The 14,552-nt window shown below is 44.4% G+C and overlaps 1 protein-coding gene across 2 annotated transcripts; it reads right to left on the reverse strand.

Moving 5' to 3' along the window:
• Positions 1-10,733: 10,733 nt before the first annotated feature.
• On the reverse strand, positions 10,734-13,922 carry aar2 (AAR2 splicing factor). 2 transcript variants are annotated; one of them, XM_030422764.1, is made up of 4 exons: positions 13,815-13,922; positions 12,758-13,716; positions 12,432-12,661; positions 10,734-11,747 (listed from the first exon to the last, which is right to left on the reverse strand). In XM_030422764.1, exons 2-4 carry the CDS (start codon positions 13,524-13,526, stop codon positions 11,580-11,582), a joined length of 1,167 nt encoding a protein of 388 aa, XP_030278624.1. In that variant the 5' UTR covers positions 13,527-13,716; positions 13,815-13,922; the 3' UTR covers positions 10,734-11,579. The 2 variants fall into 2 exon arrangements, with proteins under 2 accessions (XP_030278624.1, XP_030278625.1); XM_030422765.1 differs by lacking the exon at positions 13,815-13,922 and having other exon boundaries at positions 12,758-13,808.
• Positions 13,923-14,552: the final 630 nt, after the last annotated feature.

Genomic DNA, 14,552 nt, shown 5'->3' on the forward strand with positions numbered 1-14,552 from the left:
AACATTTAAACATATGGATGTTTCCCCTGTCTGTCTTTGAACATAAGAAGATAACCTGCCTCTCCTGACGAGAGTAAGCTGAATACCATATAGAGACACTGCCCGGACTGGCACATAAGCACCGTGTGTTCACACTGAGAGTTCGGTATTGTCCTTTTCCTACTGTTCATTTGCCTTTCTAAGTATTTGTTTACTAAGTGAGGACTTTTAGCTATTTGTTGATGCTTCAAAGATTTTTAAATGGGCTTGTGTCACAACAGCCACTGTGGCCACAGGTGACAATAACTGGAAAACACTAAATGCTAAAACATAGTGTAGTGCTATTTTAGTCGCAAAATTAGAGTGTAAACCTGCTAAAAATAGCCTACTGACTCTTCTCCCATTGCAGCTGTCAAGCGCACCTTTCTGGATTTTTTTCCCCCCTCACTCATGAATTGTCATGAATGCGCTGGAGTCCAGGCAGAACGATCACTTTTTAAGATTTGTGTCTCTCAAACTCAACACACAAGCTTAAAGCGCATGTCATAGCATAGCATGGGAAAAGGGGGCAAAAATAAGCACGTCCACCCAAGTGTCATGTTTCCATCGCAGCTGATCGGAGCCAACGAATCCTCGTGACTACTGCAGAGTGATTCGACCTTGGAGTGAACGCTGATTTTACCCTCACTTACTGAAGACAAAAGCCAGATGTTAGTGGTTTCACATCCAGTGTGAAAGTGGTCAAACAGTGGCAAAAGAACCAACTCAGCATTGTCAGTTACACAGCAATATCTGCCGAAAGGTTTGCTAGCGTTTGCACCTATAATCTACTGGTCGTTACAAACTACGCAAGGCTGTAGCTGCTGAGTGTAACGATTTGAGCAAAAGTAAGCTTTGTGCTGATGAAGTCAACTTTTCATTTGAGGGAGGAAACATATGTTATCTTTTCTTTTAAGATTTACATCCCTTGTTTTGACTGTAATATAATCCTGACCATAATAGTAATTTAGGCATGCCGATATAAAACTAGCATTAGTAAATCCCAGGTCGGATGTCTGTGTGCGACCCTTAGATTGGGGGCTGACAGCCAGCGCCAATCTTCTGTATAAAAAACACCCCTTCCTTTCCCCTCTCTGACCATTAAACACGACCGGATCGCAGCACGTGTTTCCGTCTCAGCGCGGGTCTTTGTTTGTCTACCCATGAATCCGGGCCGCTCTGTGTTGGGGGTGCAGGAAGGGATGCAGACTGGAAGCTGTGAGAGTTGAATATCATTAGCCATAAAGCAGATCTTCACTCTGCATCCCTGTACATAAACTCAACATATGGTCAGCGACGTCTTTACTGTCGGGCCCAGCTGCATGTGACTGAGCGAGCTCCCAGATCGAATGTTTACTTTGGACTGGAAGCCTTCCCTCATGAAACTACAAGAACAGGACACCCCAATTCTGGACAGAGAGGTGGATACCCTTGTCAGGTTCTGACACCCCACCTGGCAAAACAGAGGAAATGGTTTTAGTGTGTATCCCGAGCACACATATATACACGCGCGCATAAAATCACCCAACACTCACATGCATACACATTTGTAAAGGGCAAAATAATCTCTACCGTGGGCTCCGCTGTGAGGGACAGGTCAGAACTGAGGTCGAAGATGTGGAGTGAGACATCACTGACACAATGCAATGCTAATATTTTTTTTGTTTAGTATGAATACAGTATGTTTAGCAAAATAGATTGACTAATATACTATACAAAAATGTTTTGATTTTCTTTGCAAAATCAGATTCTGATGTTACTGTATTCCATCCAGCTTTAAATATTTATATTGAGATTTTCCAAAATCACTCTTATGTCTACAGTAGTCGTCCTCTGACTCCTTTCAGGACACTCCAATAGTTTGTGTGCAGATGTTCTGTGGGCAGTCAGGGCCTGACTTTCATTAGCCAGCTGTGATTCACGAGTAATGCACGTATGGAGAAGGACCAGAGGAGAAAACAACGGAGCTGCTAAAACACCAGCGCCAATGTCTGTTTACTGGCCAGTCACCATGGGTCAGAGAGGTAAACATCAGCAGCAGCTCCCGGCAAAGCCACATAAAGAGTATGACGTAGGGAGAAGGAGTGTTTGTGGAAACATGTGGGTGATACTCCTTCTGGGTTTACTACAGAGAGAGGAAGCTGCAGAGGTGGTTGTGTTTTTTTCTTAAAGGTCTCTTAAAAACACATTCAAAAACTGCAATTCTCAACAGAATGTGAGGACCCACACAGTACTGATGTTATAATGTCTATGCATGTTGCCAAGATATACTGAAATTAGCATGCTAACCAGCTAGCCGTGGCCCATCCCGGTTCAAAGTCTAGTGCTAGCAGTGTAAAACCAACACTTCCAGTGTTCCCCAAGCTCCCAGTCTGGATTGCTAACTGTATGGCTAACTGAGCTAACTAGCAAATTGCAGCTAAAGAGAGCTGCAGTTAACTGTTACCTAGTTATATACTGCTACCTATTTGTTTTGAGTACGAAATCGACAGGTGGCCAATTCTTACATATTGCACCTTTAAGTAAAAGTGGTACTGTGGACAACTACTCAGTAGAGTACAAGTTACAAGTAGAAGCCATGCAAGTGAAAGTACTCATTATTCAGAATTATTAGAATAATAAAAATAATAATAATGTGTCTATTACTTTAATCTGGAAGCTGGTAAAGGTGGTTTAACTAGTTTATTATCTGATGAGTAGCCTTTGAATTTCCAGAGCTATTAATAGAGGTAGAGTAAGGTAACGTTACCAGCTCAGGTTTGCTACCGGTAACACAGATAAGCTAGCAAAGCGGGGCAGTTTGGTTAGTTAGCTAACGTTAGCCAACTGTCTTATCCGAGTTTGATCCTTTTAGCGGTAAATTATAATCATGGTAAACAGTAACCAAGCTAAATATTTAAGAAAAAAACACTCCACCTGCTCCTGACGTTTCTCAGCTGCAGCTCTATAAAAGTGTTCGCCACTTTGCTCTCCATCTGAGCTTTTCCCTAGCCCAACATCTGCCTAGCTATGTTAACCTGAGCTAAACTGAGTTGGTGTAACTGCAAACATACAGTGTTTGCTCATCAAAACATTTAGGGCGACCCTTACGTGATATAACGCAACATGAACTTCCCAATATAAATGTGCACAGTGCTCCTGCAGTAAGATACATGGAACGAAAAGTGAAAATGTTCAGCACTTAACTAAATCATCTTACATACTTTTTCTGCACTCGGGAGCTGTTTACCAAAGTGGCACCAGTACAGAAATGCTCTGTGGCAGCATTGTGTATCATGGCAAATGAGCAGTTTCTGTAAGTTGTTAGTGATTTTGCTTGACTGACTTGAGCCCCTTAATCATCTCTAAGCTTACATACCACAATTATACCACACCTAACATGTTGCTGGGTTGCTCCTGAAGCCAGAAGACTTTTCTTGCTTTTCTTTTTTTTCATAAAAATCTAGATGATTTAATACTCCTAGCTGCCTCTCTGTTTTGTTTATATTGATATTCCCTGTGACCCAAGGCGTTTCGAACCTCTCCCATGTCAGCGTCAAGACCCAACCTACTCATCGGAGACCCTCTGGATTCTCATCTGAGGCTTATCTGTGTCACATCTCACATCCAGGGCTGTTATCTCTCCTTTCGCAGGCCAATTAAGATCTTTGGAAAAAACTCAAACCGCTTTGGTAATATTTGCATATGAGCTTTCGCCAGATTTTCGAAACTTGCAGGCCAAATGTCCCATTCCCGGTAACGTCTTCCCAGGCTTCTGTTGCCAAGTCTTTGGCGTCGTATCAAACCTGGCGCTGTGTGCATCACATGGCTGTGTTTACTGCCTGTGGTTAAACATCGATAGAAAAAAATGGCCTCCCTGCGAGCCAAGCACGTGGCCACCTGGCTCCAGTGAGCCTGGCCGCAAACATGGATGCAGACGCACATGCGCTCGCACGCACTGACAGAAGCCTGTCCTATTAGACAGACTTTAATTGCAGTGGTGACAGCAGCGGGATCGGGCAGGAGACAGCGAGGGCTCAGATTAGGGCCGATCAGCTGAGATGAGTCTGGGTTTCTGGCCAGTAACACTGAGGGAGAGTCAGAGATGGAGAGAGAAGGAGGGAAAGACTTTAAAGCAAAGGGTAATTAAGAGTTATTTACTTAATATCCCTAATAAACATACCCTGATGAGAATTGATGTCTCTTTTAGGCCTGTGAATGATTAGGAGTGAATTTGTGGGTGCTGAGATTTTCAGAGAGTTCACAATAAGAGAAGAGAAAATGCTGACAACAGATCAGACCCCGACTCTGCCTGCTCTGCTACGCTTGATGATTGTCCCATAACTCAACTTGAGCCCGGTCAGGGAAAAGCAGAGGGATGGAGGAAGTGGAATACGGTAGGAAAGAGAGGGATGGGAAAAAAAGTGCGCAGAGGAGACGGGAAGAGAAAGATTTACTGTCATATTAAAAGGGATGCCAGAGTAAAAAACAGGGGAGGTGGGGATTTTTTCTGAAGCTTTTAAAAAAGCTCCCCGTGTCACAAAACAAATCCTGAGCCTTTCAGAAGGAGAAACGAGATGATTAATGACAGAGAACAACACACACTCTGCATGAGGGGGGAAGGAAAAGGAGAAAAGACAAGGTGACGATGGAGAGCTGAATGAAAACTGGAAATTCATCAAACACTTACATTGCATTACAGTGGCTATATGTCACACACAAAATGATCACCTTTCTATTTTCTGTTTCCTTTCAAGATAACTGGGCAGCTTTGCCTGTCATATCACGCTCACATTGCATGTTTATTCCACTTAAGGATGGTGGTGAAGCCAATGACAGGTTCGAATCAGGTTTGAGTCTGCGTTTCAACATTTGGAAATGTGACGAACCACCTGCAGCCATGTTTGTGGCAACAAAAAACACAGGTGTTTTTAACGAGACCTTGGGACAAGTCCAGTCACATTTGTGGTGACGGAAACAAGTATTTTAAGCCAGAACATGATATTATCCCAAATCTAACCTTGTAGGTTTTCTGCCTTAACCTAACCAGAGCATACGCACATGGTTGTGACAAGAGTGACATTTTTAAAAATGAACCTACAGAAAACACAAAGCCGCAACATACAAAAGCGAGCTTTATTCTCGGGCTGATCGAACACCACGCCACCGCAGCCATAACACGTTATGGCGGTACTGGCAGTACATTGCTTACAGGCCAGCCCAAACTATATAAAAATATAAACAAAAAAACATGAAAATCTAGGGGTAATGCCCAATAAACAAATGCCTCTTCTGGGTGTGACAAACAAATGCCTCCAGGGAAGTGAAATATCGAACTGGTGTATTGGGGCTTGGATTTTAAGGGGTTACACATACAAACAGTTTTTTCACTTCAAATGATGGGGCAGCCAAGAAAACCCAACAGGGCCTGAACAGACTGAAGTTTCCGGCTGGCAATCTAAGGGGGACGCCGTTCTCAATGGGTCAGGGACTGATTCAGAATTTGGCTGAGGGCGACCTGTGCGCCATCCACCACCGCTGTTAAGCCTACACAAAAAAGGGTGTCACTACATAGTGATTAGCTGGGAGGGAAATGCCCCCAAGCTGCTTCCACTCCTCAGTCAGGAGTCAGTCTCCCCACCTGTGCACAGGTGATCTGAATCCAAAGAAAAAAAACAAAGGAAAACAGCAAGTCTCAAACAATTGGACTGCTACAACATTCACCTGCTCCACCACCTGAGCTACAGCAGCAGCCCCACACTTTGCAGTAATTGAGTGTAGCATAAACTCACTCACACTCTACATGCATTTCACTTTTGTAAATGTTTAAATCTACTTTACATGTAGGAGAAATATTGTTTGATAATACCTTTTTAGGAAATTCCCGATGACGTCATGTATGGTTGTACTGGCCGGCAGAGGAAGAAGTTCACAGAGGGGCACAGACAATGAGGATGTGTCTGGTTTTTAATAAAAGGGTAAAAAATCAAAGCAGACAAAAGCAGTGTGTGTGTGTGTGTGTGTGTGTGTGAGAGAGAGAGAGGGAGAGTCTGAATAATACATCGGAAATCACTGAATTATTCACAAGGTAGCGGGCAGGCGCTAAAGGTTTGGAAGAAAAGTACAGAAAATTGATAGAAAGCAGAAAAAAAGGAGCGAAGGAAACAGGAATGAGTTGAATACCCAGTAGAAAACAGTGAGTGATGAATGTTTTCATCCTCCTCCTCCTCCTCTCTCAGAGCGCCATCTGAAAGAGCCGGGTCTGCTCCCTCCTGCCCTTCCTCTCCGCCCTGTAACCATTCAGTGGCTTCTCCCCTGAGTGCGGGGCTACCAGGACGGCTCTGCTTTCACCTCAGAACCTTTTTTTTTTTCGCGCACAGTCACACAACCGTTCAAGAAAAACACGTAGGGTAGGAAGAGAAAGTGAGCGATGGAGAAAGGTTGTGCGAGTGTGTATTCGTGGTGCAGCAGCGGTATTCAGATCCTTTCTGCTGTGACAAGGTCTGCCAGAGTTCACGCTCTTGAGTGCGGCGGCCAAACACAACACACACACGCTAAAAATGGAAGTCGGAGATCAGTCATCTGATGGGCAGGTGGGGGGGAGAGAGCGAAAAGATATCTGATGGACCGTGGGGAGGGAAACAAGGAGCAGGAAAGGAGCTTTGATGTGGTTTGTCTCACCCGCCGCTTGATCTGAAGTGACTCGTCCAATGTTTCGTTAATCTCTCAAGGATGATATACGGCACCGGCGCAGACACTTTTATGAGCGCTGCGACAACGCTGAGACACGACAGCCGAGGTCGTGTCCGTCTCTGTTTGTGCGAATCACGGCGTGCACTTGCTTCACCTCTGCAACTTTAGCTAGTTTAGCCCGGGACATTTATTGGCCAGCTGTTGTGTCCTCATCGCCGTACACGACCGCACACACACACACACACACGCGCGCCTGCTGACCAGAACCTCCAAAAGGTCTACCGCCTTGTTTTTTAAAGCTCCTGCCTTTAATCACTTCAGCAGAGCGCTACAACAGAGCGTATTGTTCGCACACTCTCGCACTCTCCCCTGGTGTGTATGAAATTTCCAAGAGGGATTTTTTTTTTTTTTTTACCTTCATCGATCCAGGCTTTTAGTGCACCTCCACCCACCTTCTCCCCCCTTCGTCCATATGTCCGGGCACCAGAGCTCAGAACGTGCACGCGCCTCACACTCAAATGCACGGCCTGGGAAAAAAAATGTACACGTGCCTGCCCCACATTTGGGTCATGCGAGTCAGACATGTGAAGCCCCGCTGGTGCCGCGGCAGAGAGGAGGATACTGACGAGTCACGGTCTGGTCATCAGCACACACACACACACACACACACACACACACACACACACACACACACACACACACACACTTAGGGAGGCTGATAAAGAAAGAAAAGTCCAAGACGGAAAGGAAAAGTGAAGAGAGCAAGTCATTTGAACTTTGTATGTGTGAAAAGTGAGGATTTTAAAGGAGCTGTATGCAGAGATTTTATTTAAAAACAGTCGAGTGTGAAGAAATATCAGTGTCTTTGTATTGCCTTTCACTGATATAGACTAAAGCTAACCAGTGAGCCTCAGTCCAAGCAGGGGAAAGGGATTCACTAGAGCCCGGTCCAACATCTGAGGACGAGGAAAGGAAGCGCTGCCTGAGGGTGTATTCTAATCATCCGCTCCTGCCAAGAAAACACATTGCCAGAGACAGGAAGTGATAGCGACGGAATCAAAACAATTGTTAAAACGTCAGCCTTGCCAACCACGGCTGTTCAGCAAGAGCTTATAAATGCAGCTGATCCTCAGTCACACCGTATCCCAGCTGGACTCAAGCTATGTTGTGAGACCTTCATCAGAAAACACTCTGCTTGGCCTGATGAAGGTCTTCGGACTCATTAGGTTGAAACGAGTAGTTATCTGACGAATACCGTCTTCTTTTACCGAAAATACCTTAGTAAGGTGGCTGCTGCCAGAGAACTGGTGATAAAAACCACACCATCTGTACTTGCTGTAGGGTATATGTCACTTCCAGAGGAGAAATGTCCAAATATCACAGAATGAAATGTGTGTTTTCTGTTTAAAAAGTACAAACGTAGGACGATCTTAGCAAACGCTCATCTTTGACCTGAGTGGTTAAGTCTCCACTGATACTCCTGCCCACACCTAAAAGATAGGTGGTGTGTTTACATGTCATCACCAAACTTTCTGCTGACATGCTGCCCACAGTTTGTCTTGACAGGTTGTCAATATCTCACATGCAGCGCCTTTAACCGTTAACATCGCTGCAATTTTATAAAAAGGAATACGCATGTACGAATGTTTGTAATTATTCGTTAAATAGAGGTCAGAGGGGTCCACTTCTCTACCTACATCTCTCCCCGTGTGTAAGCTCAGGACACGGGCAATTAGCAAAAAAGCCCACTTTTTGACAAGCTATTCATTATAATCATGCATCTCGCCATACATCAAAGTGGTCGCAGAGAGAAACAGACTTCACTTCCACGGCTGAAAGACAGACAGCAGGCAGGGAACTGGCAGCAATCCGGACGGAAATACTCGGATTGTGAAAATTGAGAGCCTTGTTGTTAAAACCTCTCCAGAAACACAGTGTTTGGAGGGAGGCAGTGACGCAGGACAACGCAAACACAAACACTCAGATGGCACAAGTTTTTACTACAGAGGACAATAAGAATGATCTACAATCACCCATTTATTGCAGATGCGTGGGTGATGATCACAAACCACTGGGTCAATTAATAATTAAAGACCTCAGCACACACATGATCAAACATATGATTTGTTCAGTCAGCAATGATTAATAGTACAACCAGAGTCAGAGCATGGTCCACACACACACACACACGCACACACACACCCCAACATCCATCCTTTCTCCTGCCGTGAGAGGGGGGAGGAGAGCAGGGAAGTGACTGGGAGAGAAACAGAGGGGCCTGTGTTTACACTGGCAGGGCGAGCAGCTCGTGAGCCCCGTGGAAATGGCCGGCTCACATCTGATGGAGCGAAAGCTCCACCATGACTGACGGGGCCTGCTTGTCTTTGAGCTCCTTCACAATCAACGCGGTCCGTTTCCCAGCGTGCTTCGCTCCCCAGGGCGGGCCGCACCAAACGAAACAAATAAGAGAGACTAGAAGGGAAAATGGTTGCTGTACCGGGAATGAGGCAGGAGACCATACACTGAGGCTGAAGGAGGCTCGCAGAGAAGCAGGACACTCAACGAGTCGTCCGCTGACTTGCTGTACACTGTAATTCCAGCTTTAATGGAGGGGCTCGGGATGCCAAGAACGTCCCCTGTAGAGTAATTTCTGAGACTTGTCTTCATCGGCGATATACAGTATTTCATCCCCGGAGAGGAGAATGAATCTACAAATAATTGGCGTACATTTCCGTCCATGTTGTGCCGATATGTTTCCACCATGTGTTCCGAGCCATTTTCTCCGTGTAATTGCGTTCAAAAGGAAAGTTAGGAAAGTTAACAACCAGCGCCGGGCCCCAGTGGTCTCAGAGTGGACCACAAATACTGAACTGATCTTCTTTTAAGATGTGCGTAAATCTTCAGAAAGGGGGTGAAAGCCTAGCATTACCATCCATTTCACAATACCATCTGTCTTCTGGCAAGAGAATGGATTTTCTTTTTTTTTTGTATTGGCATTTGGATCTCCATCAACAGGGCCAGACTCTATTGATTCACATAATGACATTAGATGGCTTTAGTCCTTTTCACAGCGGCTTTATGGTTATAGATGGGTTCATGGAGCCGGGACGTGTCAAAACGGAGACGTCCAACTGGAGAGAAAAAAAGAAAGTTTGAGGACGGGGCGGTGGAGAAATAAACGAGCGAATGGATTGATGGAACGACAGGCCAACACAAAGCCCGTCCCATTCGTCACTGTCAAAGGGACACACACATACACACACACACAGCTAATAAAGTGCATGTAATTACGTTATCCAGTTGCTGTCTGTGCTCCCCACACTCATTCCTCCACCTGTTAGTCCTCACAAATCATCTTTGTTGGGATCAAGAGAAAGCTGAAAGATGATCTCCACCCAGACAGTCGTGTTTTACAGACAACTCACTGCTGATTCCAGTGTCTCCTTTCCTACTGCTCAGCACTGAAAACAGCGCAGTTTCATTTTGTGTGAATGCACATTTTACATTTACAATGGAGATCTTTAGGGAAGATGCACAAAGTTGCAAATCTTCAGAAAAAAGCCCATGAACGCCATCTAGTGGAGGAGAAAAGAGATGACTCCTGAGGTCCAGCATGCACAATTTAGGAGGATCAATTGGCAGAAATGAAATATAATTTTCATTCTTGTGTTTTTAATAGTGTAAAATCACCTGGAAATAAACAAGTATTTGTTTTTATGATTATAATTGACTGGTCAGGTGAAGTGCTGAATGATACGAGCACCGGGCCACAGGTCGGATTTGGACCCTAGGCACCTGCTGCGAGGACACAGCCTCTGTACATGAAGTGAACATTAGATTGACTCCTTGTCCACCATGCTCTACCACCATGTTTCAACAGAAGCCTAGAACGGACAAACCAAATACTGGCTCTGGAGGCCGTTATGTCATTTAAGCAGCCGTCGCTGTGTCCCCTTTATGCTTGGAGCAAGATGGAAATAAATCCTACACACTGGACCTTTAACGTTCATTATATGGCACTAACACAAAGCACTACAAGACTATTTTGTAACAAAAGTGTTGGTTTTATTTCAGGGATTTTTGCAATAAATCACAGAAAAGTAAAACTTAAAAACAGTTCTGAAGGAAACAGCTGAGACATGGTCTTTATGTTTGACTGGTTCACAAACCGCAACAATATCGTTGTCTAAACTGGCAGCAAAAGGGATTTATCAGCACACGGTATTATTTATTTGTAACACATGGCATCTAGAATAACAATACTATACTTGTGTTTTTTTTTATCTAGAAACATCCTAGATACTTACAATTCTGCTGAGGTTAGGTGATATTAAGATCACATTTACAGTGTTTGTACCTATGAAAGTATTATGCAGCAGTTCTGTCACCGATGAAGACAGCAGCTCTGTGTGTAGGTATTAACAAAGCCATCAGTCAACTATCAAACTTAAGTGAGGCCATAAATTCTAGTGGGCTGATTTTGCTGACAAATGTGTTGAATCTTCGGCTCTCAAACAGGCAAACAACGCGAGACAACTCTTTAGCTGAGCTCAGAGAAAACCACCACCAGAGGGCAGCACTGGCCTTTATTACAGTGCAGCGCCGCCATGACTTCACACTCAGGATGACTTAATAACATGTTTTCTGTCTTTACAACGGAGTACAAGTTGTCTGCATGTATAAAAGGTTTGTAACATGTTAATAGTGTGTTAGAGTACTACTGGTGTAACTGACAATATAAAAGTGTAATCTTTCTGAGGACTGTGGCAATGCGGTGGTTCCAGTTGTTTGTTTCCGTCTCGGGATTGGTGTTAAATACTGGGCTTCATTGTCAGGATATTTCAGTCCTGCTTCCTGCTCATGGAGTATATCGAGTCCACGGTAGAGTCTCAGTCCACTGTGACGCCTTCAGGCAGCTCCACCACCACGGGGGCACAGTCGTCCAAGTCTGCGTCGAAGTCCCAGCGAAACTTCTTGGTCAGGTGAGCCTTGAACTTCTCTGCTCTCTTACGCAGTGTGCCGTCTACGCCGGGTCCACTGGCAAACTGGAAAAAGTCCTGTGAGACAAAGAGTCAAAATCAAATCAAATGACTTATACCTTTAAATGTGAACATTCATGATGAGAATAATTGTTTAGGTGATGCGTTGACACTGCTGCTGATTTGCCGTTATGGCCCAGGCATGTCCAGTCAAGACAATTTGGTCACAAAAATACAGGATCATGAACTATCAGCTGTTCCTAACAGAGACATTGCATGAGAAATGTTCAATTTCCAAGGTGGCAATCACAGCTGTGTGGGACCCACATTTTCACTGGTTTAGCTTGAGCTTATTTTGCAAAAACACTTGAGAGTTGTTTGTTATTTCCATAGACTATTATGATAACAACCCAGACAAATTGTGTTTGTTGAGTGACATCAAACGTGCAACTTTAAATAGAAACGTCAATGGGGCAGTGGTGGCCTTGGGGTTAAGACAGCTCTCAAATCCTGGTGGAAATAAGATTATATTCCTGTGTGAATGGGCTAATACCAAAAAGTAGAATGATATGCGTGTCAATGTCAGAAATTCAAGAAAACAGACAAACAGTGGAAGTGGAAATTAACTAGAACATTATACACTGTTTTCTCCACTCAAGAGATGTTATTTAGACCACGAGAAGCTCAAAATGTTTTCATGCACTCTGATAAAGCGACTACAGACAGATACTGTCTTTGTGGAGTCTGAAGCTGCGCATCTACCTGAAGTGTGGAGGTGAGGAAGTTGTCCTGAGACACGATGTCGACAAAGAAGTCAGGCGGGATTTCTCCGAGCTGGTGGTAGAGCACGGCGATGAGCCCCAGGTAGAGCTCCTTGCGTTCCCGCATCGCCTCCTCCGCTCGACACAGCAGCACCAGGAGACGCTTCCAGTGCTCAAAGCCCTCGTACACATTCCCAATCAGGAAACACACAAAGGCAAACTGCAGCTCACCTGAAAGACAAAAGACAAGATTTTGGTACTTTTTCATATTCAATATAATGCAAATGTGAGCCAGTTTGATCCGATATGAGTTTCTCTGACACATACCGAGCACGTTGAGAGGCTGCAGCCTGTGGTTCTTCTCCAGCACCCTCTCCAGGGCATAGCTCAGGTCCATGCTGCACTGGGTGATCTCAGCCGGTGTCGCCCCAGGAGGGTAGTTCTTCTCTGGGATAGCAGAGAAGCGCAGCTCCGTCCCCTCCCTGTGCTTCATCCTGGGCAGCCTGTCGAGGCCCTCTTTCATGCTCTGGCAGGCTGTGTCATTCCTCGGCTGCTCTTCCCTGTCTTTGGTGTGTCTGAAGTCAACCACGGGGATGACATCACTGAAGGCGCAGACTCGACCTGAGAGAGGTTGCAGGCTGCTCGCCACCTCCTGGCTGAGACGGTCAGTGAGCGACACCCATTTTCTCATCACCTCATACGGGTAGGGTCCCAGGAAAGGATCCAGGTCTCGCAACGACGCTCTGATCCGGCTCACCTCCTCTTCGTTCTGGGAGGCTGAGAAGTCCAGATCTTCTGTTTTGGGGTCCCAGTTGGCCAACAGGATCTCTCTGGGTTTGAGAGTGAGGAAGAGGCCTGTCTTTGGACCAATTTCTCCTCCACAGCTCGGAGGGTTGGCAGAGCAGTAGTGGAGGAAGTGCATTCCCGGGGGGATCATCTTCACACCCTTGAAGCGGGGACCAACCTGCCAGCTCTTGCAGTCAATCCCGAGCTCTGTGCCCTGAGGGACACCCAGCAGCACCAGGAAGGCCCCCTCCTCGAAAAGCCTCCGAGCCACATCTGGATCCATGTCGACCACATTCCTACTGCTGGCCATGTCTGCTCTGTCAGGGGCTGCCTGACTTACACTTGATTCAAACGCGAGAAATAAACTTTAAACTTTTAAGTGAGAGTTTTTCATGTTAGGGAAATCCAGCAGGGTTTACTCAAAACGTGAAACGTTAACGTTACGTCAGAAAGTTCACACAGAATGAAGCTCCTTTGAATTACGTTTCGGTATTTTTTTTCTGAAAAGCCAGAAAACAAAACATAAATATACTTTAAAATGAACCCGTTTAAAATGTGTAAATGTGTTAATAATGAGGTGAATGCGCCGCAGCGGTACCTTGTGTTGCTGGTTGTTGATTTTTCGTATCGTCAGGAAATCGTTTGGTCGAGGCTGTGCATCATATTATCTGCTCCGGACGGAAACAATGCCGCATTAGAAGTGTTCCGCTTCTATAGTAATAATGGCTGTGTTCTCACAACTTAATACAAATAATAAACAACTTAATCATTATATGAGACTAACAAAGTATGTATTTTTTTCAAATAATTCCAATAACTTTATATTTTTTAATCAGTTATTTGTTATGTTTCCTTTTTTACACTAACGTCTTCTTGTAATATATGTTTGCTGTCTCTTTGTTGTACATTTATTATGTTAATAAAGTTTTTATTTTAATTGTATTATACATATATTTTTTACTACACCACAATTATTATTATTATTATTGTTACTAGTATGTGTTTTAGTGTGTTGTTTTCCTTTTGTAAAGTGACTACCATGGAAAGTGCTATATAAATAAAATATCTAATAATAATAATAATAATAATAATAACAGTACCAAGACTTCATGTAAGTAGAAATCCAACATTTTAAGGTAATATTATGAAACTTTTTTATACCGAAATAACAGCCTCAAAATCATGTTGATGGTATCGTGTCTTCTTATAGGGTTTCTCTGTCTCAGTCAACCCGCCTCCTAACACTTGTTTCTGCACTATGTAACTTAATGAAAATACATGTTTACATCAAAATATAACCTTGTTATCATGTAATGAATGGCACAAGACAGTGGTC

The sequence above is a fragment of the Sparus aurata genome, chromosome 7 (assembly GCF_900880675.1).
Source record: "Sparus aurata chromosome 7, fSpaAur1.1, whole genome shotgun sequence".
Classification (NCBI taxonomy): Eukaryota; Metazoa; Chordata; class Actinopteri; order Spariformes; family Sparidae; genus Sparus; species Sparus aurata.